The 25,123-nt window shown below is 39.6% G+C and overlaps 1 protein-coding gene across 1 annotated transcript in view; it reads left to right on the top strand.

The window, feature by feature from the left end:
- Positions 1 to 24,650, top strand: part of CORIN (corin, serine peptidase) — a 252,898-nt gene extending 228,248 nt beyond the window's left edge. The window contains 3 exon segments of the mRNA XM_063108597.1: positions 13,377 to 13,648; positions 15,784 to 15,917; positions 24,468 to 24,650. Of these exon segments, the coding sequence (XP_062964667.1) occupies positions 13,377 to 13,648; positions 15,784 to 15,917; positions 24,468 to 24,650 (589 nt within the window).
- Positions 24,651 to 25,123: the final 473 nt, after the last annotated feature.

The raw sequence follows: 25,123 nt of genomic DNA, 5'->3' as shown, positions 1-25,123 counted from the left end.
CTGTCGGTGCTGTGTGTTGGCTGAGGTCTCAGTTCCCCTCTGTTTGGGACTCACATCATGGTGACTGGCATCCTACAGAATGAACTTCACAAAAAGGGAACCAGGGGGAAGCTTTTTTGACCCCGCCTCTGAAGACACATAACATTGCCTCTGTGGTGTGGTGTGGTGTGATGTGGTGTTCACCTTTTTTGACCCAGCCTCTGAAGACACACAACATTGCTTCTGTGGCATAGTTGGTCAGAGACTTCACAAGCACCACCAGATTCCAAGGGGAGAAACACAGACGTCCCCTCTCAGCAGGAGGAATGTCAAAGGATGTGAAGATAGGTTCTAAAAACCATCATACTACTCATTTAATTCTATTTAGTTTGAATAGTTGTACTTTATTTAAAAGTAGTATTAAATAATAGCAAGAATTTAAGACAAAAGTAACCCACAGTTCTATTACCTAACTAAACTGATTATTTTCATTTGACCAAGTTAATTTCTAGAAAATAGGCAATTTCATTTTTTGCCTATTTGCCTATTATATTATTTTTTCTTAGCTTTGCTACTTATTGTGTGACCACGGGCCAATTCATTAACTTCTCTGGGCCACAGTTTCCTCTTCTGTGAAGTGAGGGAAATAACCGTCCATGCCTCACAGGGTTGGTGTGGGCATAGTCTATGCAAAGCCTTAAGAATAGTCCATGAAAAGCCTTAAGAACCATGCCTGGCATCAACAAGTAAGACCCTGATAATGGTAAATTTTCTTTTAAAAAAGAATGATTGCTAAAATTGTGCATTTTCCATTTCCCCTTAGCATTATGGCATGAGTATTTTTTTGCATTTTGCTGGTGCTATTTATCTCCTCCCACACCCTCTCGCCTTTGTTTGCTTGTCTTCCTCGAGGTAACCCCTGTTACAGCCTGGCGAATGTTCCTCCATGGCTTTAAACACATACATTTTTCACAGGGTATCATTGTTCATTTTACAATGTGGAATCACACTCTGCACTTCTGTTTGTAAATTACTTTTCATGTGGCAATATATCATGGTCATCCTCCAGGTCATTTGATATAACTCTAGCTCATTCTTTTTCAAAACTAAATGATATTCTCTAATACAGATTGACCATAAATTTTTCTGTAATTCCCCAGTTAATGGACATGTGGTTTAATTCCAGCTTGCTGCCATTTAAACCATACTGCAATAAACTTCCTTATACAAATCTACTCACCTCCTGGTACTCTTGTTTCTAGAGGTTGGAGTCCAGGCACATACATTTTGCTCCATAAGGAGGTTACAGAGATGGATCCATGCTTTGTCTGTTCAGGTGCTAACGTAGTGAGGAGACAGACATTTAAACAAATCATTAGAATAAAATGTTATACGTGATTATGCAATAGGCATGTGTGTGTGGGTATCCAGTTATTTGGTTACTCTTTTGGGGGAAATAAAATATAAAAAATCAAACCAGTACCTCTTCTTGAGAACTTTTAATGTGTAAGACCCAGAATGACTGGAGGAGTCTGTATACATTGTCAAGAAATACACTGCAATGTTATTGCTTTGGAATGGGACAGATGTTTCCAGATGTCTTTTTCCAGTTCTGATTTGTAACTCCATGATAAGCAGAAGATTATACTAACAAGAGTATACTATAATCAAAAGATGATTACCTAAACAAATACAACAGCTCTTTAAGGGAACAACCCTCTTTATGTGTTGGTTCATCCAGGTTCACATGCCACTTTTGTCATTTTCATATGGAGTTTCCAAGTTTCCTCCTTCACTGACGGATCTGTGAATTAAGGAGAAACCTTGCAATAGAGAAGAAATGTGTGTTTATAATTAAGGAAATGGAAAGGTCTTGGTGAAATTTCGTAGAACACTAACCAGAACTGTCAAGAGGGATCTGTCCTATCCATAAGAAGTTAAAAATTGTCCAACTTCAAACAAGCCTTTGCTTGAATGTGTGCTAATAACCCCGATTTTATTTTATAACCTCTCCAGTGGTCCCACAAATGTCTGGGAACTTTTCATTGTAAACCTTACGTTTTGCTGGAGCCATGAATTTCTGCAATTAATGGCTTTTACTTCATATCCTGATTCTATACTTTGGCAAGACCCAGCGTGACCCATCTGTAGTTCTTCTTAGCCTGTCTCTTTTAATTATATCAATGTAAAAAAGACAAGTTTGTTTTGCTCTTCCATGGAGAGGAATTTACAAATCCCAAATGGATATTAAAAACTTAATTGAAAAATCCCAAGTGGAAATTAAAAACTTAATTACAACGAGACACTAAATTGATCAGATCAAGTCCCATATGCCTTAATAACAACTTAACTTCAAAAGTTCTAAGGAAGAAAGACTTTGACTTTCAGGGGTAATTTAACAAGCAATTTTCTTGCTTTCTTCCACCTCTGAAAGACTGAGGGATGAACTGCCCAGGCAGACACACAACTAGTAATGATCAGAAGCGTCTAATTCCTTTCCAGGAAACCTGCATGAAAAACTGTCATCCCACTACATGTCACTGAAGTAGATGGAATGAAAAACAAATTGACTGGCATAGTTCATAAGTTTCTGGAGGGCAAGATAAAGACAGAAAATCTCTAAATTTGGCTAGCTGAATTAAGTGAAAATGACACTGTCATGTCTAAACTACAATCGAGTATGGCAAATTGCAAACCAAAGTGACTGGTTATTGCATCCAGAAATGTTGCACCTGCAATTCTGTATAAATTCCTCTGGGCGCCAAACTGCATCTGTTTTTTTTTTTTTTTTTTTTTTTTCTCTTTGGAGTTGATAATTGAAGAATTGTAAATTGAAATAATACTGTCTCAATGTTATCTATAAAGAATACTCATTATTAAAACAATAGTATAAACATGAGCAAATTAAACCCTAAATGTGAATTTCAAGGAATGAAATACCATGTAGAGCAAGAATGAAAGATGAAAAGGTCTCCTAACATCTTCCTTAGCCATTATCACTGTGGGTGGTGGATTGTCACCTGGCTTCACCTTGTGCTTGTCACTTTGTGCTTCCTCCGTCTTTGCACAAACTTCTTTAAGGATGTGCCTGTTTTCCTTGCTGCTGCTTTGAGGCTTGACAGCCAAGTGGGAAGTAGTCCCCTTTATGCTAAAGATGTTCAGCTTCTATACGGGGCTTTTTTCTTTGCAGTCTGATTTAGCTCTTTTTACTAAAATAGCCATTTGATCATAACCTGCTCCCATGAGTTTCTCCAATGGGTACTTCTGAACTGATTTTAAATTCATGTGGCATTCATATAGCCCCAAATTGTCTTCCCTCTTTTTCGTTTCCACCCAGAAACAAGTCTGTCTCTGACATGATTCCTGACTCATTCTTTCTAGTTTGTGATTAATATACATATTTACCATTTATACGCATCTCGTTCACCTCGGATAACCCTTTCAAACATCAGGCTGTTGTTTTCCTGGTTTTTACCAGACTTGGGGAAAAATATTAAGAGACTATTATTCACATCATACTCATAACAAAAAGAAAAAAATAACAATATTGTCACCGAATACCAAAAAGTATGTGTCTTCTTTTGTTTGTTTGTTTGCTTGCTTTTGGTGGATACTAATGCCATAAAGATACTAACTTTTGTAGCATGAGACTGCTGGATACAAGTTAAGGTTTAGCAGTTTTATTGACACATTTAAAAAGATGGATGAGTGCTTGTGGGAACCAAAACTTAGTAAATCTCCTTAAAGAGCAAGAAGCTACTGAACAGGCAGAAATTTGAAGTGAATTATTGTTGGGTTTAAAATGTCCTAAACAATAAAATCTCAAGTAAATATCGAATTTCTCAAATGGTCGTGCACTCGCACCTCTGGAATAAAAAAAACGGAAGGAACAAGAGGAAGAAGAAAGGAAAGAGAGAAGGGAGGAAGGAAGAGAAGAAAGAAGGCAGGAAGGAAAGAAGGAGGGGGGAAAGGAAGGAAAGCAAGAAAGAAAAAAGGAAGAGAAAGAAAGAATGCATGTTCTTTGAGCGACAGCCTTGCATAATGAAAAATAATTCTTCTGTAACATCTTGTAATGTTCATGTAATGGCACTTCCTGCAATTTATTGTAATTGCTTCTTTAATTGTCCATCTTCACTCAATCCTAGAGTTTGGGTAGGTAGGGATCACATCTTTCTTGCTTATTACTGTAATCCCTAGCCCAATGCTAGGCATAGAGGAATTGCTGTACATCTCTTTCTATCTCTATCTCTCTATCCAATGAGTGGCATCAATTTCTCTTTTGAGAGCTCTGAAATTATTTTTCTTTAAAATAGAAAAAGGACAGAATGCGTAACTGTGTAGAGGAGCTTTTCAGCAGAGACTGGCCCAAGTATCTAACATTACTAAAAGTGCTTTGAGTGCCAACTTTGGCCCCTCTTTCCCAGTCCTGCTGACGTCTCAGCCTTCGGAATCTTTGTCACACGGATGGTGAAGAAAGACATGCTAAGGAAAGGAGGGATGTGGGTGAGTTTTGCCTGAGACTCCCAAGAGAGCTCTTAAAAATACTAATTCCCAGATCCCAGCACAAGAGCTTGTTTCAGTTAATACGTGGTGATGCTCAGAGAATCAATATATTAAAAACTCCCCAGACAACTCCATTTTGAGCCTGGGTTGAAAAGTGACAGTTCTAGGTGGTCAAACCAACCTGCTTATGTTGACTTGACCACCATCTTCCGAGTGGAGACGATGGTGGTGTGGCTGGCTCACAGTACCAGAGTATAAGGGTTTGTCCACATTAAAGCTCCCCCCATCACTATTGTCCAATAAATGCCCCTGCCTTTGATCTTGACCCATTCTGGAGAAGGAGGGGCTGTGAAATGAGGAGAGCATGGCGGGAGTGATGATGAATAGGCCTTGTCTACGTGGTTGAGGTCTGCCACTAGTAACTGTTTTAAACAACATACATCGAGCCATCATTAAACAAGAACTTTTTGAGAACTGACCACATGCCAGGTACCAGGCCCTGTGAACGTGGCAGTGAACAAGACCAAACTAACATTCAGTGGGTCCAGACAGAGAACAGACAGATGTGTCAATGTCATTGATATCAATGAATACTATGAAAAGAAACTTGAAGCAGGGTCAAGAGTAGAGTGGTGGGGGTAGAGTAAGGGTTGGGCAGGGTGGTCAGGGCAATGGCTCCAAGGAGGTAGTGTTTGAGTTGAGACCTGGACGAAGAGAAGGACTGCAGGTGGGAACCTTCTGAGAGCTAGGGGAACAACAAGGGAAGAGCTCCTGAGTTGAGGATGCCCATTGGCATGTCCAAAAATAGAAAGTCTTTGGGGTTGGAATGAAACATATGGTGTAGGGCCTCCAAGGCCAGGTTAGGAGTCTAGAATTTGTCCCAAGTGTGATACAAAGTCCTTGGAGAATTATGAGCAGGAAATGGATCTGATATAATATTATTGTTAAAAGATCACTCTGACTGCTGTGAGAAAAACGGTTTATAGGGACTGAGATCAAAAGAAGGGCCACGGAAGGTTTCAAGATGGCGGCGGCTGCGGCGGCTGGCGCGGAGTAGCTGAGGTGGAAAAGGTGGCCACTGGGCCTCAGGCAGCCGGGAAACTTGTGGACCTTTCTCTGGCCATCTCTTAAGGGAGGACTGCTGCTGCTGGCCGGTCGTGGGGGCTCAACGCCACTTTGCCCCCGGCAGGAGAGGCTGCCTCATTTACAGGCAACAGCTTTGAAGTGTGGAGCAGGAAAAGAACTGATTCTTAGCTGCAAAAGCGAGTCTTGAAACAGGGAACACGGCGCCAGGGCTGCTGTGGATGCAGCCAGGATCCCGGAGGCTGGGGCCGCACTGAAGGCGGCCAGCTGCCATATCCAGGATTCGAGGTTTCAGGCCGGCATTAAAGAAGACTCCTGGGAGCGCCCGAGCGGCGCCGCGACTGAACAGCCCGAGGCGGCAGCGCCGAGAACACGGAAGGCAACAAACCAGAGACAGAGCGAGCGCCCGACCTGGCACAGCACTGTGAGTGATCCCTGGCACAGCTCTGTTCGGGGGGTGGATGCCCACGCGGCTCCCTGCCTGCACCACCAGGCCACTCATTGCCCCGGTGCTGCCTCCATTTTCCCAGGTGCGGGCAGCTCCGCCCTGCTCGGCCATCACTGAGCCCATTTGCTTGGCCTGGCGCGGGGCTTTCCGGACCCTGCGGGCCGACCTCCTCTCCCACTCCCTCCACGGTTCTCTGGCAGGGCTGGGGGTGTGGGGCGTCCCGACCAGTTTTGGGAGGGCTAGGAAGTACGGGCGGGCCGACTGTCACTCCACCACACCCTGGACTCCGGCCCCGGTAAACTTCCTGTTACTGGGAGGCAGATACCATCTCTGCGACCACCAGTTTGGAAAAAAGCCTAACGAATTTCTGGTTGGGAATAGTGTGGTAGGAGAGTTCCCAGGTCTGCTTGAACCTGCCGGAGAGCAGGCTGCAGGCGGGCACTAGACTCGGTTTATACCGGGGGGATACAAAGGTGAACAAGACCCGAGAAAGATCTACACAGTGCTACAAAGGCACCCAGAGAGACTGGTCGTCTGTGCCTAGCAGAAACCTGGTAGACTTCCTGGGCGAGGCGGTGCTGAGCAGGGTCTTGAAGGCCCAGCTGATAGACGAGGGGTGCAGAAGACACGCCCCAACCCAGCACAGTGTGCACAGAGGGGGGAGACGTGCGGCCAGGGAGGCGGAGACTCGACAGAAACCACACACCCGGTGGGGTCGCCACTGCACGATCTAACAGCCTGGGCCAGAGCACACTGAACGGGGTGAAGTCCTGTACAGAAAGTGAAAGCTCAACAGAGATCACACACCCTGTGGTACGTGATCCACCAGCCCAGCAGAGTACAAGCTGACCAGAAGGGTGGATCCCCGGAGAAGCCCAAGACCCGAGGCAACCACACACACAAGACACTAGAGGCCAACTGAGCAGTCACAGCGGGAGCCATACCAAATTGGCAACCACAGCAACATCCTAGTTAGTCATTAGTCTTAAACCGGTGGACTGTGAAACCCCCTGCCACAATGAATAAACACCAAAAAAAAGACACCAGAAATACAAAAAATCAAGAAAGTACACCACCAAAAGTTAATAAATCTCATACTCTAGATCCTATAGAACAAGAAGCCCTTGAAATAACTGATAAGGAATTTCGAGTGATAATTCTAAGGAAACTGAATGAGATACAAGAAAACTCAGCTAGACATCATGATGAAATGAGGAAAAGTATACAGGATCTGAAAGAGGAAATATACAAGGAAATCAATGTCCTGAAAAAAAATGTAGCAGAACTTGCTGAACTGAAGAAGTTATTCAGCGAAATAAAAAACACAACGGAGAGTTTAACCAGCAGGCTTGTCGAAGTTGAAGAGAGAACCTCTGAACTTGAAGATGGGCTGTTTGAAATAACACAAGCAGACAAAAAGAAAGAAAAAAGAATCAAGGACATGGAAGAAAATCTGAGAGAGATATCAGACAACCTCAAGCGCTCAAATATCCGAGTCATGGGTATTCCAGAAGGGGAGGAAAATGGAGATTCCATTGAAAACATATTCAACAAAATAGTGGCGGAAAACTTCCCAGGTATAGGAAAAATCACAGATCTTCAGATCCAGGAAGCTCAACGATCTCCAAACGTATTCAACCCAAAAAGGCCTTCTCCAAGACATGTCATAGTCAAATTGGCAAAACTCAGAGACAAAGAGAGAATCTTAAAAGCTGCAAGAGAGAAGCGTCAAATCACCTATAAGGGAGCCCCAATCAGGTTAACATCAGACTTTTCATCACAAACCCTAAAAGCTAGAAAGGAATGGGATGATATTTTCAAAATACTAAAAGACAAAGATTGCCAGCCAAGAATACTCTACCCTGCAAGGCTATCCTTCCGAAATGAGGGGCAAATAGTATATTTCTCAGACAAACAAAAACTGCGGGAGTTCACTACCACAAGACCACCCTTACAAGAAATCCTCAAGGGAGTACTGGGTTTGGTTCCTGAAAAATAACTACCACTGCCATAAAAACCTAAGAAAAATCTAAACCCGCTAGTACAATAAAAATGGCATTCATGAAGAGAAAACAAGCTAACAAAAACACTATCTACAACCTAAGGAACCAACAAACAAAGAAACCAAACAGTAAATCAGAAAGCAAGGAACAAAAGACACCTAAGACAACCAAACAACCAATAAAATGCTAAGAATAAATCAACACCTTTCAATAACAACTCTTAATGTTAAAGGCTTAAATTCCCCAATTAAAAGACACAGACTGGCTGACTGGATCAAAAAGCAGGACCCAACTATATGCTGCCTACAAGAGACCCACCTCACCCATAAAGATTCACACAGACTAAGAGTAAAAGGATGGAAAAAGATTTACCATGCAAACAGAAAAGAAAAACGAGCTGGAGTGGCTATTCTTATATCTGACAAAATAGACTTTAAACTAAAAACCATAAAAAGAGACAATGAGGGACACTACTTAATGATAAAAGGACTGATCCATCAAGAAGACATAACAATCATAAATATGTACGCACCCAATGTTGGAGCAGCCAGATTTATAAAACAAACTCTATTAGACCTAAAGAAGGAAATAGACACTAATACCATAATAGCAGGGGACCTGAACACTCCACTGTCAATATTAGACAGATCATCTAGGCAAAGAATCAGTAGAGAAACACAAGATCTAAACAAGACTCTAGACCAATTGGAATTGGCAGATATCTACAGAACATTCCACCCAACAACCTCAGAATATTCATTCTTCTCATCAGCACATGGATCATTCTCCAAGATAGATCACATATTAGGTCACAAATCAAGTCTCAATAAATTCAAAAAAATTGGAATTATCCCATGTATCTTCTCAGACCACAATGGATTAAAACTAGAAATTAATAACAAACAAAACTCTGGAAACTATACAAACACATGGAAATTAAACAGCATTCTACTTAATGACATATGGGTCCAAGAAGAAATCAAGCAGGAAATCAAAAAGTTTATTGAAACTAATGAAAACAATGATACATCATACCAAAACCTGTGGGATACTGCAAAAGCAGTATTGAGGGGAAAATTTATTGCATTAAATGCTCACTTCAGAAGAATGGAAAGATGGCAAGTGAACAACCTAACACTTCACCTTAAAGAACTAGAAAAACAAGAACAATCCAATCCTAAAGTTAGCAGACGGAAAGAAATCATTAAGATCAGAGCAGAACTGAATGAAATTGAAAACCAAAAAACAATTCAAAAGATCAACGAATCAAAAAGTTGGTTTTTTGAAAAGATAAATAAAATTGACAAACCATTAGCATGGCTAACAAAAAAAAGAAGAGAGAAGACTCAAATAACAAAAATTAGAAATGAAAAAGGCGATATTACAACTGATTCATCTGAAATACAAGGAATCATTCGAGACTACTATAAACAACTATACGCCAACAAATTTGAAAATCTGGAGGAAATGGATAAATTTCTGGACACACACAAGCTCCCAAAACTGAACCGTGAAGACGTAGAAAATTTGAACAGACCAATAACAATAAAGGAGATTGAAGCTGTTATCAGAAGGCTCCCAACAAAGAAAAGCCCAGGACCAGATGGATTCACAGCAGAATTTTACCAAACATTCAAAGAGGAATTGACACCGATTCTTTACAAACTATTCCAAAAGATTGAAACGGACGCAAATCTCCCAAACTCATTCTATGAAGCAAACATCATCCTGATACCAAAACCAGGTAAAGATATAACCAAAAAAGAAAACTACAGGCCGATATCCTTGATGAATATAGATGCAAAAATCCTCACTAAAATACTAGCAAACAGAATACAGCAACACATACGAAAAATTATTCATCACGATCAAGTGGGATTCATCCCAGGGATGCAAGGTTGGTTCAACATACGCAAATCAATAAATGTGATACACCATATTAATAAACTCAAACACAAGGACCATATGATCATCTCTATAGATGCTGAAAAAGCATTTGATAAAGTTCAGCACTCATTCATGACAAAGACCCTCTATAAGTTAGGTATAGAGGGAAAGTATCTCAACATAATTAAAGCCATATATGCCAAACCCACTGCCAATATCATCCTGAATGGGGAAAAGCTGAAAGCTTTTCCTTTAAGAACAGGCACTAGACAAGGATGCCCACTCTCACCACTCCTATTCAACATAGTGTTGGAAGTACTAGCCAGAGCAATCAGAGAAGAGAAGGAAATAAAGGGCATCCAGATTGGAAAAGATGAAGTCAAACTGTCCCTGTTTGCAGATGACATGATCCTATATATCGAACAGCCTAAAACCTCTACAAAAAAACTGTTGGAATTGATAAATGATTTCAGCACAGTAGCAGGATACAAAATCAACACACAAAAATCAGTAGCATTTCTTTTCTCCAATAGTGAACATGCAGAAGGAGAAATCAAGAAAGCCTGCCCATTTACAATAGCCACCAAAAAAATAAAATACTTAGGAATTGAGTTAACCAAGGAGGTGAAAAATCTCTATAATGAGAACTACAAACCACTGCTGAGAGAAATAAGAGAGGATACAAGAAGATGGAAAGATATCCCATGCTCTTGGATTGGAAGAATCAACATAGTGAAAATGTCCATACTACCCAAAGTGATATACAAATTCAATGCAATCCCCATCAAAATTCCAAAGACATTTTTCTCAGAAATGGAAAAAACTATTCAGACATTTATATGGAACAATAAAAGACCACGAATAGCCAAAGCAATGCTCAGCAAAAAAAATAAAGCTGGAGGCATAACACTACCTGACTTTAAGCTATACTACAAAGCTATAATAACCAAAACAGTATGGTACTGGCATAAAAACAGACACACTGACCAATGGAATAGAATAGAGAATCCAGAAATCAACCCTCACACTTACTGCCATCTGATCTTTGACAAAGGCACCAAGCCTATTCACTGGGGAAGGGACTGCCTCTTCAGCAAGTGGTGCTGGGATAACTGGATATCGTTATGCAGGAGAATGAAACTAGATCCATACCTCTCACCATATACTAAAATCAACTCAAAATGGATTAAGGATTTAAATATACACCCTGAGACAATAAAACTTCTTAAAGAAAACATAGGGGAAACACTTCAGGAAATAGGACTGGGCACAGACTTCATGAATACGACCCCAAAAGCACGGGCAACCAAAGGAAAAATAAACAAATGGGATTATATCAAACTAAAAAGCTTCTGCACAGCAAAAGAAACAATTAAAAGAGTTAAAAGACAACCAACAGAGTGGGAGAAAATATTTGCAAAATATACATCTGACAAAGGATTAATATCCAGAATATATAAGGAACTCAAACAACTTTACAAGAAGAAAACAAGCAACCCAATTAAAAAATGGGCAAAAGAGCTAAGTAGGCATTTCTCTAAGGAAGATATCCAAATGGCCAACAGACATATGAAAAAATGCTCAACATCACTCAGCATCCGGGAAATGCAAATCAAAACCACATTGAGATACCATCTAACCCCAGTTAGGATGGCTAAAATCCAAAAGACTATGAACGATAAATGCTGGCGAGGCTGCGGAGAAAAAGGAACTCTCATACATTGTTGGTGGGACTGCAAAATGGTGCAGCCTCTATGGAAAATGGTATGGAGGTTCCTTAAACAATTGCAAATAGATCTACCATACGACCCAGCCATCCCACTGTTGGGAATATACCCAGAGGAATGGAAATCATCAAGTCGAAGGTATACCTGTTCCCCAATGTTCATCGCAGCACTCTTTACAATAGCCAAGAGTTGGAACCAGCCCAAATGCCCATCATCAGATGAGTGGATACGGAAAATGTGGTACATCTACACAATGGAATACTACTCAGCTATAAAAACGAATGAAATACTGCCATTTGCAACAACATGGATGGACCTCGAGAGAATTATATTAAGTGAAACAAGTCAGGCACAGAAAGAGAAATACCACATGTTCTCACTTATTGGAGGGAGCTAAAAATTAATATATAAATTCACACACACACATACACACATACACACACAAACGCGGGGGGGGTAAGAAGATATAACAACCACAATTATTTGAAGTTGATACAACAAACAAACAGAAAGGACATGGTTGGGGGGGAGGGGGGGAGGGAGAAGGGAGGGAGGTTTTGGTGACAGGGAGCATTAATCAGCTACAATGTATATCGACAAAATAAAATTTAAAAAAAAAAAATAAATATAAGAAGGGCCACTATTTGGGAGGCCATTCCAGTGGTCCATGGAGATGAGAATAGCTTAGACTAAGGTTGTAGCAGTGAAGAAGGAAAAATAACAAGATGCAGGATATGTTTGAAAATAGGAGTGGTGAAGACTTGCTGCTGCGCTCAATGTTGGGTAAAAGAGAGAAAAAAAGATTAAGCTGGGTAACTGGTGGTTACAAGTATTAAATCACTGTCAGGTGAATTCTGAGTGCTTAAACATCACCAGATTCATGGTAAGCCCTCAATAAATCTTAGCTATTATCAAATATCCAAGTGAGTGTGTTGAATAAACTGAACATTCAAGTCTACAGCTCAGGGGAGAGGTTGGAGCTGGAAATACACATTTGGGAGTTGGCAAGGTGTGGGTGGGACATGCCAGATCATCAAGTGAGTGAGAGTGGAATGAGAAGAGAGGGTTGAGGGTAGAGCCCTGAAACACTTCAACAGAGGCACTGAGAGCCCAGGAGGAAGACCCAGAAGAGAAGACTGAGAGGGAGGGGATCATGAGATTGGAGCAAGTTCTGGAGCATGGAAAGACCTGGAAACCAAGTGAAGAGAGTGTTTTAAGGTGGGAATTGAGTAAAATATTGCTCACAAATGTTCAAAATCAATGGAGTCTGAGACTAACCATTGGAAATTGTGGGTGACTTTTTAAGCCCTTGGCTTGCAATTTGCAGAAGGCTCCCCTGAAAACTTGACCTTTCTCTGAGAAACTTGCTCTTTCTTGGAGGGATCTCTTTGTCTTGGTCTTTTATTCTTCTCTTTCATTTTTCCTGCCTCCTGTCTCTTCTTCATGTCTTGCATTGTCTTTCTCATTCAGTGAAGCAAGAAGTACCCTGCCTGCCTTTAAAACTGAATAAGTTTTATTTTCAAGAAATAGCCCCATTCAAGAAGCATGAGCTCTGCTTTCTGCAACAATAATACTTATTTACTGATCACTCAAGCCATTATATGAATGCTTCTTATATGAATACATTGGGAGGTGGGCATGGAAGTAGCCATTATTTGCATAAATAAAATGTTAAAAAATTGCATGTAAAATTTTAAAGATAAATTAGAGCTTAAGTAGCCAATAACTCTTGAATTATAATTTTAGGAGAGAGAATGCTGCCATTTGGAAAGTGGTTCTGGGCATCAACAACCTAGACCACCCTTCGGTGTTTATGCAGATGCGCTTGGTGAAGACCATCATCCTGCACCCTCGCTATAGTCGAGCAGTGGTGGACTATGACATCAGCATTGTCGAGCTAAGTGAAGACATCAATGAGACAAGCTATGTCCGGCCCGTCTGCTTGCCCAGCCCGGAGCAGTCAGTAGAGCCTGATACATACTGTTACATCACAGGATGGGGCCACATGGGCAACAAAAGTAAGCCAGGATCTCTAGGAGCACTTGTCTTTCAGCTTGTGACTGAAAAACACTGTTTCTTCCTACCCTTTGGCCATAAGTTCCCATTTTCACTTATGAAAATATAGTCACAAATGGTCCATACTTGGTGTATGACACACTCTCCCTGCCATGCAAATGGTAGACGTTAATAATCCATCATGTCACTTAAACCCACCAAGCTCAGATGCAACCTCAAAAATTCTTCTCCATATTTTAGAATCCTTCTTCAGGGAGCCACTACCAATGCTTTGGAGCTGCCATGCAAGATGAGACCTGTCAGTCATTCTTGCTGTGGACTGTCTCCATCAGTGATTGGGGTTATCTGTAGGCAAAGCCATTCAGAGCCTCTATCTAGTGGCTAGTCAATTCCACTTCTGCAGTCAAGCTGCATGGTTACATTTCCAGTTCTGTGTTATGATCAGGTCTTATCCACAACTGCAGCACAACCTGTGAGTCTTTCTGGAAAGAAAATTGATTTGATATTTGCCTTTTTAAACTGATTAAAATAGTTTGGCTCTGTAGATGATTCAAACATATAAAATACATAGAAGTTAAAAATTTGTACTACTTCCTCTCAGCTTCCATAAAGAACTCTCTCATTCTGTTTGAACTATTGAACGTTTAGAATAAAAATGGAAGAAGATGTTTTCTTTGACTGTGAAGTGCTGATTACTTTGGCTATATCAAGTATCACGTCATGGCTCTCAGGAATGATGATGTATGCTGGGCATTCTGTTATTGACGTTGGGAACTTCCAATTTGAAGGAACATTTTTTTTTTGATATTTAGTCAGATAAAGTTTGAACTAAGTTGAGTTTCTGTTCTATATGATCAGTTAAAGGATGGAAAAGAAAAGTCAACAGAAATCAATGACTTTTTCAGAAAAAGCTCACTTATAAGGATTTTGAAGGCCATGTTGACATATGAAGTTACCATTCTTATGCATCTTGGTTTTTAAAAGCTATAGTAGTACTGTAATATAATTTAAAAGCAGAATATACTTTACATTGCCTCCACTTGTATTTCTCCTATAGTAATCATATCAAACTCAGAGCAATAGTGTAACATATAGCACATGCCACATATGTAACGTAGCATGAAAAGCAAGGGTCTGAATTCAATCAGAAAGGTCTGATTGACCCTGACTGCACCACTTTCTATCTTACTATAAAATGGAAAAATAATAACAACTGTCTAACTCACAGGGATTATTGTAAAGATTAACGACAATAGGCCCAGAAAATGCTGAGTGTAGAGGCCTGGCCTACCACTAGGACCCATTAAGTGTCACCTCTTATTACCATTCTCCCGGCAACACACGAGTCTCATTGTCTGCACCACATTGATTTTTCCAAAAATGATTCTTTCTTCCAATAATGTACCCTGTCAATATACACTGCTTCACCATCACTGTTTAAAAGAAGAACAGTGTGTATAATTTTGTAGAATGGCTAAACAACAAAAGATTCACTCTGTCTTGCTTCAAGAAATCCATTGTTATTCAGTGAGAACTTTCAAGCAAGACAAAATTCACATATTCTCTTTGTTGACACCAAGGGATGGCTTTGTCCTTTTCAACATCTCTGTCATGTCCTCTAGGATTAAAGGTTCTCACATCAAATAATGGCTACTGGAGCACATGGTGAGACATGTACTATTCACCAATAATAGGGCACCCTCTCCCCTGTTAGATTTAACAAGTATTCTCTGCTTCAGTAGAGCAAGACTGACATGCTGAGTGACACTGAGCTGGCACTCTCCTGTCTGGAGCAGAGCTCAGACTTGTTTTTTTTTCCCTTTTCATTATAGTTGCTGTTGTTTTTGTTGTAGCATGAGAAAAGCATGAGCCAAGTTACTTAACCAAACTGTGCCTCAGTTTCCTCATTAATAAAATAAATGAGTTTCATCAGATGACTGCTAAATACTTCCAATTGGAAAATTCTGATTCAGAACAAGCCTTCTCTTTGAAATGACATTTCAAGCAAAGAATAATGTTCTCTTGGTACAAAAATTTTTATATGATATTTACATTTCATATTTGGCTAATCCTCACTTTTGAGTCATTTTACCATCTTATATGTATATTTTTTTCTTGTTTTTTCCCCCAAATCCAGTGCCTTTTAAGCTGCAAGAGGGAGAGGTCCGCATTATCTCTCCAGAGCAGTGTCAGTCCTACTTTGACGTGAAGACCATCACCACCCGGATGATATGTGCGGGATATGAGTTTGGCACAGTTGACTCATGCATGGTAAGGTGTTTCTGTTACCGAGGAGATTCAGTTCGGCAATAATGTCGGTGGGTCTCTATGAACTCATTATTATTCATGTATGCCCTTTGGTAACATTTTTTGAATACTGTTTGTTGTTAAATGTTTGATTATTCACAATGTGTTTTCCTTCATCCAGTACCCAAGTAATTTCCCCAACTACCCCGTCACTCGGGTTGCCTTCAGCTTTCCCACCTACTGTGTGGGGATACCACTCTTGGTCAGCAGCGGGAGGAGAAACAATTGTTCCCGTCCATCTCGTTCCACCATTTTAGTGGCTAGGACAAAAGAGTTTCTAAGAGGAGTAGTAACCATGACTCCAGCCTGTAGGCCCCAGGGAGCAGGGGGCCAGCAGCGAACGTTATCAGCCATTCGGGTGATGGCATTAAGGCACACATCAACACTTCAACTTCCAGGCTGTGTGACAGAACTACCTCTGTCTCAGGAGTGATCACACCGGCATTGTCTGGGCCCACTGGGCTCACCTTTGATTGTCACTGAATCCAATCTCTAGACACTCAGGATTCCCAGACACAACAGTTTGCAGAGCGCGTTAACCTAGCAGTGCAGGGAAGCATTTTGCTTTTGACTTCATAAACACTCGTTGAATGTTACGCTGGGCTGGCTCCCAGGGAAGGATGAAAATGTGTAAGTGCTCAGCACTCAGAGAAGCTGGTGACAATGTGGGGAAGACAGTTACCATACTACACTGCTAGGGACCACCTTTGTTTTTTGTGTTTTTTTGACATTCATTTTTATTTCTTTTTATTTTCAGGTTTTTAAAAAAATTCCAACATTTTCTTTTACATATTTGTGTGGTACATATTTGCGTTACTTCAATACATGCATATACTGCACAATGATTCCCTTAGGATATATAACATGGTTTTGTCCCAATTAGTACACCACTTATCTTCCCCCTCCCACCTCCCAGCCTCTGGTAACCATTATTCTATTCTGTACTTCTCTAAGAATCACTGTTTTGCTTTTTTTTTTTTAGATTCCACATATGAGTGAGATAACAGTATTTTTCTTTCTGTGCTTGACTTATTTCACTTAACATGATGGCTTCCAGTTCTATCCATGTTGCTGCAAATGATAGGATATTATTTTTTTTTATACCTGAATAGTATTCCACTGTGTATATATACCACCATTTTTTATCCATTCATCTGTTGATGGGCATTTAGGTTGATTCCATCTCTTGTCTATTGTGGATAGCGTTGTGGTGAACATGGGAGTGCAGGTGTCTTTTTGATATACTGATTTTATTTCCTTTGGGTATATACCCACTAGTGGGGTAGCTGGTTGGTGAGGTAGACCTATTTTTAGTTCTCTGAGGAACCTCCATACTCTTTTCCACAATGACTGTATCAATTTACATTCCCACTAATGTAGGATTCCCTTTTCTCTGCATCCTCATCAGCTTTTGTTATTTTCTGTCTTGTTGATAATAACCATTCTACCTTGAGTGAGATGATTTCTCATTGTGGTTTTAATTTGCATTTCCCTGATGATTAGTGATGTTGAGCATTTTTTTCATGTGCTTGTTGGTCATTTGTATGTCTTCTTTTAAGAAATGTCTGTTCAGGTCTTTTGCCCATTTTTAATTGGGTTATTTGTTTTTTGCTGTTGAGTTGTTTGAGTTCCTTACATATTTTGGATATTAGCCCCTTGTCTGATGCATAGTTTGCAAACATTTTCTCCCATTCTGTGGGTTGTTCTCTTCACTTTGTGGGTAGTATCCCTTGTTGTACAGAAGCTTCTCAGATTGATGGAGTCCCATTTGTGTATTTTTTGCTTCAGTTGCCTGGGCATTTGTAGTCTTGCTCAAAAAAGTGCTGCCCACTCCTATTTCAGATAGCATTTCCCCTATGTTTTCTTCTAGTAGGTTCATAGTTTCCAGTCTTAAATTTAGGTCTTTAATCCATTTTGAGTTGATTTTTGTGTATGGTGAGAGATAAGGGTCTCATTTGTGGATATCTGGTTTCCCCAGCACCATTTATTTAAGAGGCTGTCCTTTTCCCACTATATATTCTTGGCACCTTTGTTGAAAATCCGTTGGCTTTAAGTGAACAGGTTTATTTCTGCGCTCTCTATTCTTTTCCATTGCTCTGTCTGTTTTTATGCCAGTACCATGCTGTTTTGGTCATATAGCTTTATAGTATATTTTGAAGTCAGGAAGTGTGATGCCTCCAACTTTGTTCTATTTGTTCATGATTGCTTTCACTCTACAGGGTCTTTCACTGTTCCATAGAAATTTTAAGATTGTTTTTTCTATTTCTGTGAAGAATGTCATTGACATTTTGGTAGGGATTGTATTGAATGTGTAGATTGCTTTGTGTAATATGGACATTTTGATGATGTTAGTTCTTCCAACCAAACAACACGGGATATCTTTCCATTTATTTGTGTCCTCTTCAATTTTTTTCACCAAAGTTTAATAGTTTTAATTGTAGAGGTCTTTCACCTCCTTGGTTAAATTTACTCCTAGGTATTTCATTTTTTTAGTAGCTACTGTGAATGGGATTACTTTCTTGATTTCTTCTTCAGCTATTTCATTGTTGCCATATAGGAAGCCTATTGTTTTTGTATGTTGATTTGTATCCTGCCACTATACTGAATTCATTTATTAGTTCTAGTAATTTTTTGGTAGAGTCTTAAGGGTTTTCTATGTATATGATCATATCATCTGCAAATAGGGATAGTTTGACTTCCTCCTTTCCAATTTGGATGCCGTGTATTGCTTTCTCTTGCCTTACTGCAGTAACTAGAACTTCCAGTACTGCATTGAATAAGAGTGGGGAAAGTGGGCATCCTAGTCTTGTTCCAGATCTTAGAGGAAAAGCCTCTAATTTTTGTCCATTCAATATGGTATTAGCTGTGAGTTTGTGATATATGGTCTTTATTGTGCTGAGGTACATTCCTTCTATCACAAAGGGGTTTTGGATTTTATCAAATACTTTTTCTGTGTCTACTGAAATGATCATTTTTCCACCTTCATTCTGGTCATATGATGTATCACGTTTATTGGTTTGCTTATGTTGAAACATCCTTGCATCCCTGAGATGAATCCCATTTGATCATAGTGAATGAACTTTTTAATGTGTTGTTGCATTCTGCTTCCTAGCATTTTATTGAGAATCTGATGTTTCCTAGTTCATTTTCTGATTGGATGATCTGTCCTTTGGTGAAAGTGGGGTGTTAAAGTCCCCAACTATTATTGTTTTCAAAAGGAGTCTATTTCTCCCACCAGCTCTAATAACTCTATAAGCTCTATAGAGCTCTAATAAGCTCTATAACTGGGTGGTCTGGAGTTGGGTGCATATATATTTAGAATTGTTATATCCTCTTGTTGAATTGATTATTTTATCATTATATAATGACCTTCTTTAACTTTTTTTACTTTCCTTGGCCTGAACTCTATTTTATCTGATATAAGTATAGTGACTCCTGATCTTTTTTGGTTTGCATTTGCATGAAATATGTTTTTCCTTCCCTTCATTTTCAGTGTATGATTTTATTGGTTAAGAGAGTTTCTTGTAGGCAATATATTGTTGGTTCTTGCTTTATAATCCATTCAGCCACTCTGTGTTAATTGGGGCATTTAATCCATTTATGTTTAAAGTTATTGATATATAGGGAATTGTTACTGCCATTTTCTTCCTTTCTTTCTGGTTGTTTCCTTGGTCCTTTTTTCTATTTTTCCAATCATCCTGTCTTCCTTTGTGATTGAGTGGTTTTCTATAGCAGTGTATTTTGATTTCTCTCTATTTTTAGTATGTCTCTTATAAGTCTTTGTGTTATGGCTACCATGATGCTTATAGAAAACATGTTACTGTTATAACAGAATATTTTAGACTAATAACAACTTAACTTTGATATCTAATAAAAAAGAAAAAAATCCACCTGTATTCTTTGGCATCATTTCCCCCCACTTTTTGACAATTTGTTGTTTCATGTTACATCATTTAATATTGCCTATCTCTTATATGGTTGTTGTATATGTTAGTGTCTTGTTAGGTTTTTCCTTTAGTCTTCATACTAAGGATGTAAATGGTTGATTCATCACCCTTACAATGTTGGAGTATTCTGAGGTGTTCTGTGAACTTACTTTACTAATGAGTTATGCATCTTCAAATGTTTTCTTGCTGCTCCTTAGCATCATCTTCTTTCAGGTTGAAGAACTTCCTTTAACATTTCTTGTAATGCAGGTATAGTGTTAATTAATTCCCTTAGATTTTGTTTGTCTGGGAAAGACTGTTTCCCCAGTTTTGCTGAATGGAGAATTCTTGGCTGCCTGTCTTTTTCCTTCAGCACCCTGAATATATCATCCCATTCTCTTCTGGCCTGTTGGTTTCTACTGAGAAATCTGCTGAGAGATGTATTGGGGCTCCATTGAATGTTACATTTCTTTTCTCTTGCTGCTTCCAGTATTCTTTCTCTATGTTTGGTTTTTGATAATTTGGTTATGATGTGCCTTGGGGTGTTCCTCCTTGGATTGAATTTGATTGGGGACCTCTGAGCTTCCCATACCTGGGTGCTGTCATCTTTCTCCATACTTGGGAAATTTTCAGACATTATGTCCTTGAATATGCTTTCTACATGTCTTCCTTTTTTCTCTCCTTTGGGTATACCAATTATGCAGAGGTTATTTCACTTGAGGTAGTCCGAAATTTGCTGTATTTCTGTTTCATTTTTTTTCTATTCTTTTTTCTTTTTGCTCCTCTGATTTGATTATTTCATATGTTCTATTTTTAAGCTCATAATGTTTTTACTCCATTTGATTAATTCTGCTGTTGGAGCTTTCTATCAAGGTTTTCAGTTCTGATAATGCATTATTTCTAGAATTTCTTTTTTAAAAAATTGATTCAATTCCTTTGTCAATTTTCTCATTCTGTTCCTGGATTGTTTTCCAGATATCATTTAATTTTCTATTTGTATTTTCCTGAGACTTCCTGAACATCCTTAAGAAGGTTACTCTAAATTATCTGTGAGATGTTTTATAAATTCACTGTTCCTCTGGGTCTGTTGCTGTTGCTTCATTTGTTTCCTATGTTGTTGTCATATTTCTCTCTTCTTTCTTTGTGTTTGTGCCTTTATGTTGATGTGTGGGCAGGTGAGACTGCTTCCTCTTCTAGGTTTTATAGGTGTTCGTTGGTGGTGTTAGACCTTTACTAATTAGTATCAGAGCTTTGTTTCTGTTCTGTGGCTTTGATTAGTTCAAAAGTTGGGGGAACCTCCTGTGGGGACCAGCACTTAACCTCTGTGGTTACACTAAATTGCTGCTTTGCTGCTGATTCTCTGGGTAAACCTTTTTGTGTGGACTAGATTTTTATTGTTGGCCTTTCAATCACTACTGGGTCTTTTGAGGTCAGATACACCTGGGCTGTGTGGAAATTCTGGCCCAGGACTGAGTCTTTCCAGCAAACTTCACCCCCTGCAGTTCTATTGCCTGACCTGTCTCCCCTAAGTGGGCCTGTGCTGATTGGAAGCCAGATCAGCTGCCCACTCTGCACCCCAATATTCTCCTGGAGGACTCCTGCAGCCTCCCTCCTGCACTCCAAGCACTTCCTGCGGGGTGGGCCGTGTGCTGGTCCCTCGCAATGACTCATTGGTCTTTGGGTACTTCTTTTCTTCAGTTGGCTGCATCCCCTCACTCCTATGTGAGTCCTCAGGAACCCTGGACTTACTGGACTGGGGGCTGGTATGGTGTGCTCCGAGACCCTCTTCTGTCCTGCAGATTCCAGGCAACTTCACACAAAGGGCTCAGCTGTGGCTTTTGCTTGCTCATGCTGTGTGTGCTGCAGCCGCTTCCTACTTCTCACAGGACTGACTCGGAAGCAGCCAGGGCTTGAAAAGATTGGGGCAGTTTTTTCCTCTTGTTGTGGCTTCTCCCACCTTCACAAACTCCTCAGGTCTCTCCTCCTCTTCCTCTGAGCTCCAGCATTCCCAGGTTGGCTGTCTTTGCTTTTTAATAGTTGCAAATTGGTCAGTTGTGAAGGAGAGTGATGTTAGGGACCATCTATTCCGCCATGTTGATGACATCCTCCCCAACTCCCCACATTTTAGCATTAAAGAGCTACAACAATGCTATTACTATTAACTCAGCATAATTAAAAAACATTTTTGATGGTTCATTTTAAAATGGAAAAGTCAGACAATTGGAAATGGCCCAGTGGTGATTTCTTAGACAGTTGTCATGGGAAAGAGGGAGGCAGGCAGTTCCCTTGGAGTTTCACTGAGGCCATTCTCCTTTCTGCCTCATGGCCACAAGTCATCAGCGGAGGTGGGCAGTGGTAGAGGAATCCCTTCCTTCTGTACAAGAGGCTCAGGTTTGATTTTCCAAGCCAAAAAAAAAAAAAAAAGTTTTAGGAGGCAGCATGATGTGGGGCTTGGGGCCCAGGATACGCACCCTGAAAAATCTGTTGGATCCCATATCTGCCAGCAAGAACAGTGTAACCTGGGGAAGTTGTCTAATCTCTCTAGACAGTTTTCTCATGAGTAAAATGGGGCTAGTTCTGTCTGATTTCAGAGCATTTTGAAGATTAACTGAGTTAACATGTGCGAAAGCTCCAGTCTTTCATATAGCTGTATGTGATGTCTAGTACATGCTTAGACACTCGATGAATAGTAATTATATTAATATTAACATATATCAGATTAGTGCTTGTTGTGTGCTGGGCTCTTTTCAAAATGCTTTCTAATAACTCATTTAATACAATCTCTCTATGTGTCAGTGTCATTGTTTTCCCTAAACAGATCAAGAAAACAAGAAAGCAGAGAGGTTAAGTTATATGTCCCAGATCACCCAGCATGAAGGTGGTAGAGTAAGGATATGAAACCAGGCAGTCTGCTGGCTTCAGGGCCCAAGTGCTTGGCCACTACCCTGTCCTCATAGCAATGATTAGTGTGAATACATTTCTTTCTTTCCCCAGTGTGATTTGGAGGTCTACCAAAAACTAGCACCTCTTGGCACACATTCAAGATTATCTCTTGGTAATTGCTAAAGGAGGGAAAGGAAGGTGATTCTTTGAAAGGCAAATGAAGGCCCAAGCACAGGTGCAAGCATATTGATATCATGATGTTTAACAGGAACCAGGTCTTACCAACTTCTTTAGGAGTGGGAGTTCAGCACTGTGGGTATATTAAATGCATACCACATATTCTTTAACACAACCCCAGCCAGAAAACAAAACACAAAACAAACAAAAGCTACTTTTTACTAGATGTGTAGCAAATTTTTATACTCAAACCTCTATTACATGATGTACTTTATCCAATTAATGCATCAACAGGATACATTGGAAGCCGTGGGTCCCTCTGTGACAGTCTATAAATCTTGTAGATCAATACTAAAACCAAACATGAACTTTGGCTTAAAGCCTGATATTTATTACCAAGAGAAAAAGAGGACCAAAAAGAACAGAAAACATTGTGCCTTTAGCTGCGTTCTCCCTTTCATTTTCAATTGTTTGCTCTTCACCTCTTCTTTTTCACCTAACACAACACCTACCTGACTCAGTAACGTGAACTGAACACCACATCTCAGAAAGTCATTTTTTATTCCTTTCCACCTGGAAGTAATCACTCATTCCTTTGAAGTACTCTTTATAGCCCTCAGATTTTGCTTTCATATAATGTTATTCTTGTTACCCCAGCAGACTTCGGGTTGTTCTGGGACAAAAGTAGTGTCTTCATTTGTGTAAACCCTAGCACAGAACCTTGCAAATAGTAGATGCTAAATACTTGTTTGGCTAAATTTCTGATCTGGAAGTGAAGTGCTGACATCTAAACGTGTCCCGTTTTAATCATTCTATGGCACAATAAATAGTTCAACTTAAGTAACTTTATTTTATATAAGGGGAGATGAAAAAATTTTGTGAAATGTCTAATAAAAATGTTTCCAGAAAACTAAAAAAAAAAAAAAAAATTCAATTAGATTTTTAGGCAAAGATTTAATCAGTCCCTTGCAAGTTCTATGCTTATTATTTAGACTTAGAACATTGGAAAGTTGTGAATTTAAAGATCAACATTTCCACAAAAGCATACAGCCCAATAAAAAATTCAATTTTGTTTTTGTAGCAATAATATTCACTAACACTCTTAAGAAACAAGATAGGCTAGTAGTTATAGAGTTGGAGTCCTGTTGCCAGATTGCCTGGGTTTAAGTCCTGGCTCTGTCAATGAACAAGTTATTTAACCTGTTTCAGTTTCATTATCTCCAAATTGGATAAAAGAATAATAATAAATATCAATTCTTAGGTATTATGAATATCTTATAATTTCATGAAAAAAATATAATTCCATACCAAGCCACCTCCCATCCCCAATCCTTTTAAAAACCAGAGCTTAAAATGTTCATTTGAAAATGCTATTTAGACATGTGGAAAATATACTCTCTCCACAGGCTGATAATAAAAGCTTTGTTGAAATTTTCTACGTTGGTTAAGCTGTGTTTGACTTTATTGTATCCTAAAGATAATACGGACATCATTAGAGCTCTGAAATATCCATTGCTATTCATTACAGGGTGACAGCGGTGGGCCTCTTGTTTGTGAGCAGCGTGGAGGACAGTGGATATTATTTGGTTTAACTTCATGGGGCTCCGTCTGCTTTTCCAAACTCCTGGGGCCTGGAGTTTATAGCAATGTGTCATACTTCGTCGAATGGATTGAAAGACAAATATATATCCAGACCTTTCTCCTAAACTAATTCCAAGGATGATCAGAGACTTCTGCCATCTACACTCAAAAAAAAAAAAAAAAAAAAAATAGCCTTCTTGACTGTAAACAGTTTCCTGCAGAGAGCTGTACAGAAGCACTTTTCATGGACAGGGATGCTCCACAGTGCACTGCAAATTTTCATGTTTGTTTTGGGTTAATTTTATTCAACTGTTGTTTTTAACTTTATTTTTCTGTTATTTTGAGTTCCATGAAAGGCTTTTAAAAAAAACAAAGCAAAGCAGACTTTGTTCCTTTGCCAAGGCCTAACCGTGACTACAACACGAAATTAAACTCCGGAGAGATTTAAAATAATGCAGGCATTAGGGTAACAGGTTATACAGAAAGTTCCCTTTTATCCCATCACAAAAGTGATATTGAGATCCAGTCTGACTCTGTCAGTTTGTTTCTCAGGCACAGTAGCTTAGTGGCAAATTTCAATATTAACTTTGGAAACTTGCTTTT

The sequence above is a fragment of the Cynocephalus volans genome, chromosome 9 (assembly GCF_027409185.1).
Source record: "Cynocephalus volans isolate mCynVol1 chromosome 9, mCynVol1.pri, whole genome shotgun sequence".
Lineage (NCBI taxonomy): Eukaryota > Metazoa > Chordata > Mammalia > Dermoptera > Cynocephalidae > Cynocephalus > Cynocephalus volans.
The sequence above is the reverse complement of the archived record's forward strand: the minus strand, read 5'-3'. Positions and strand labels throughout refer to the sequence as shown.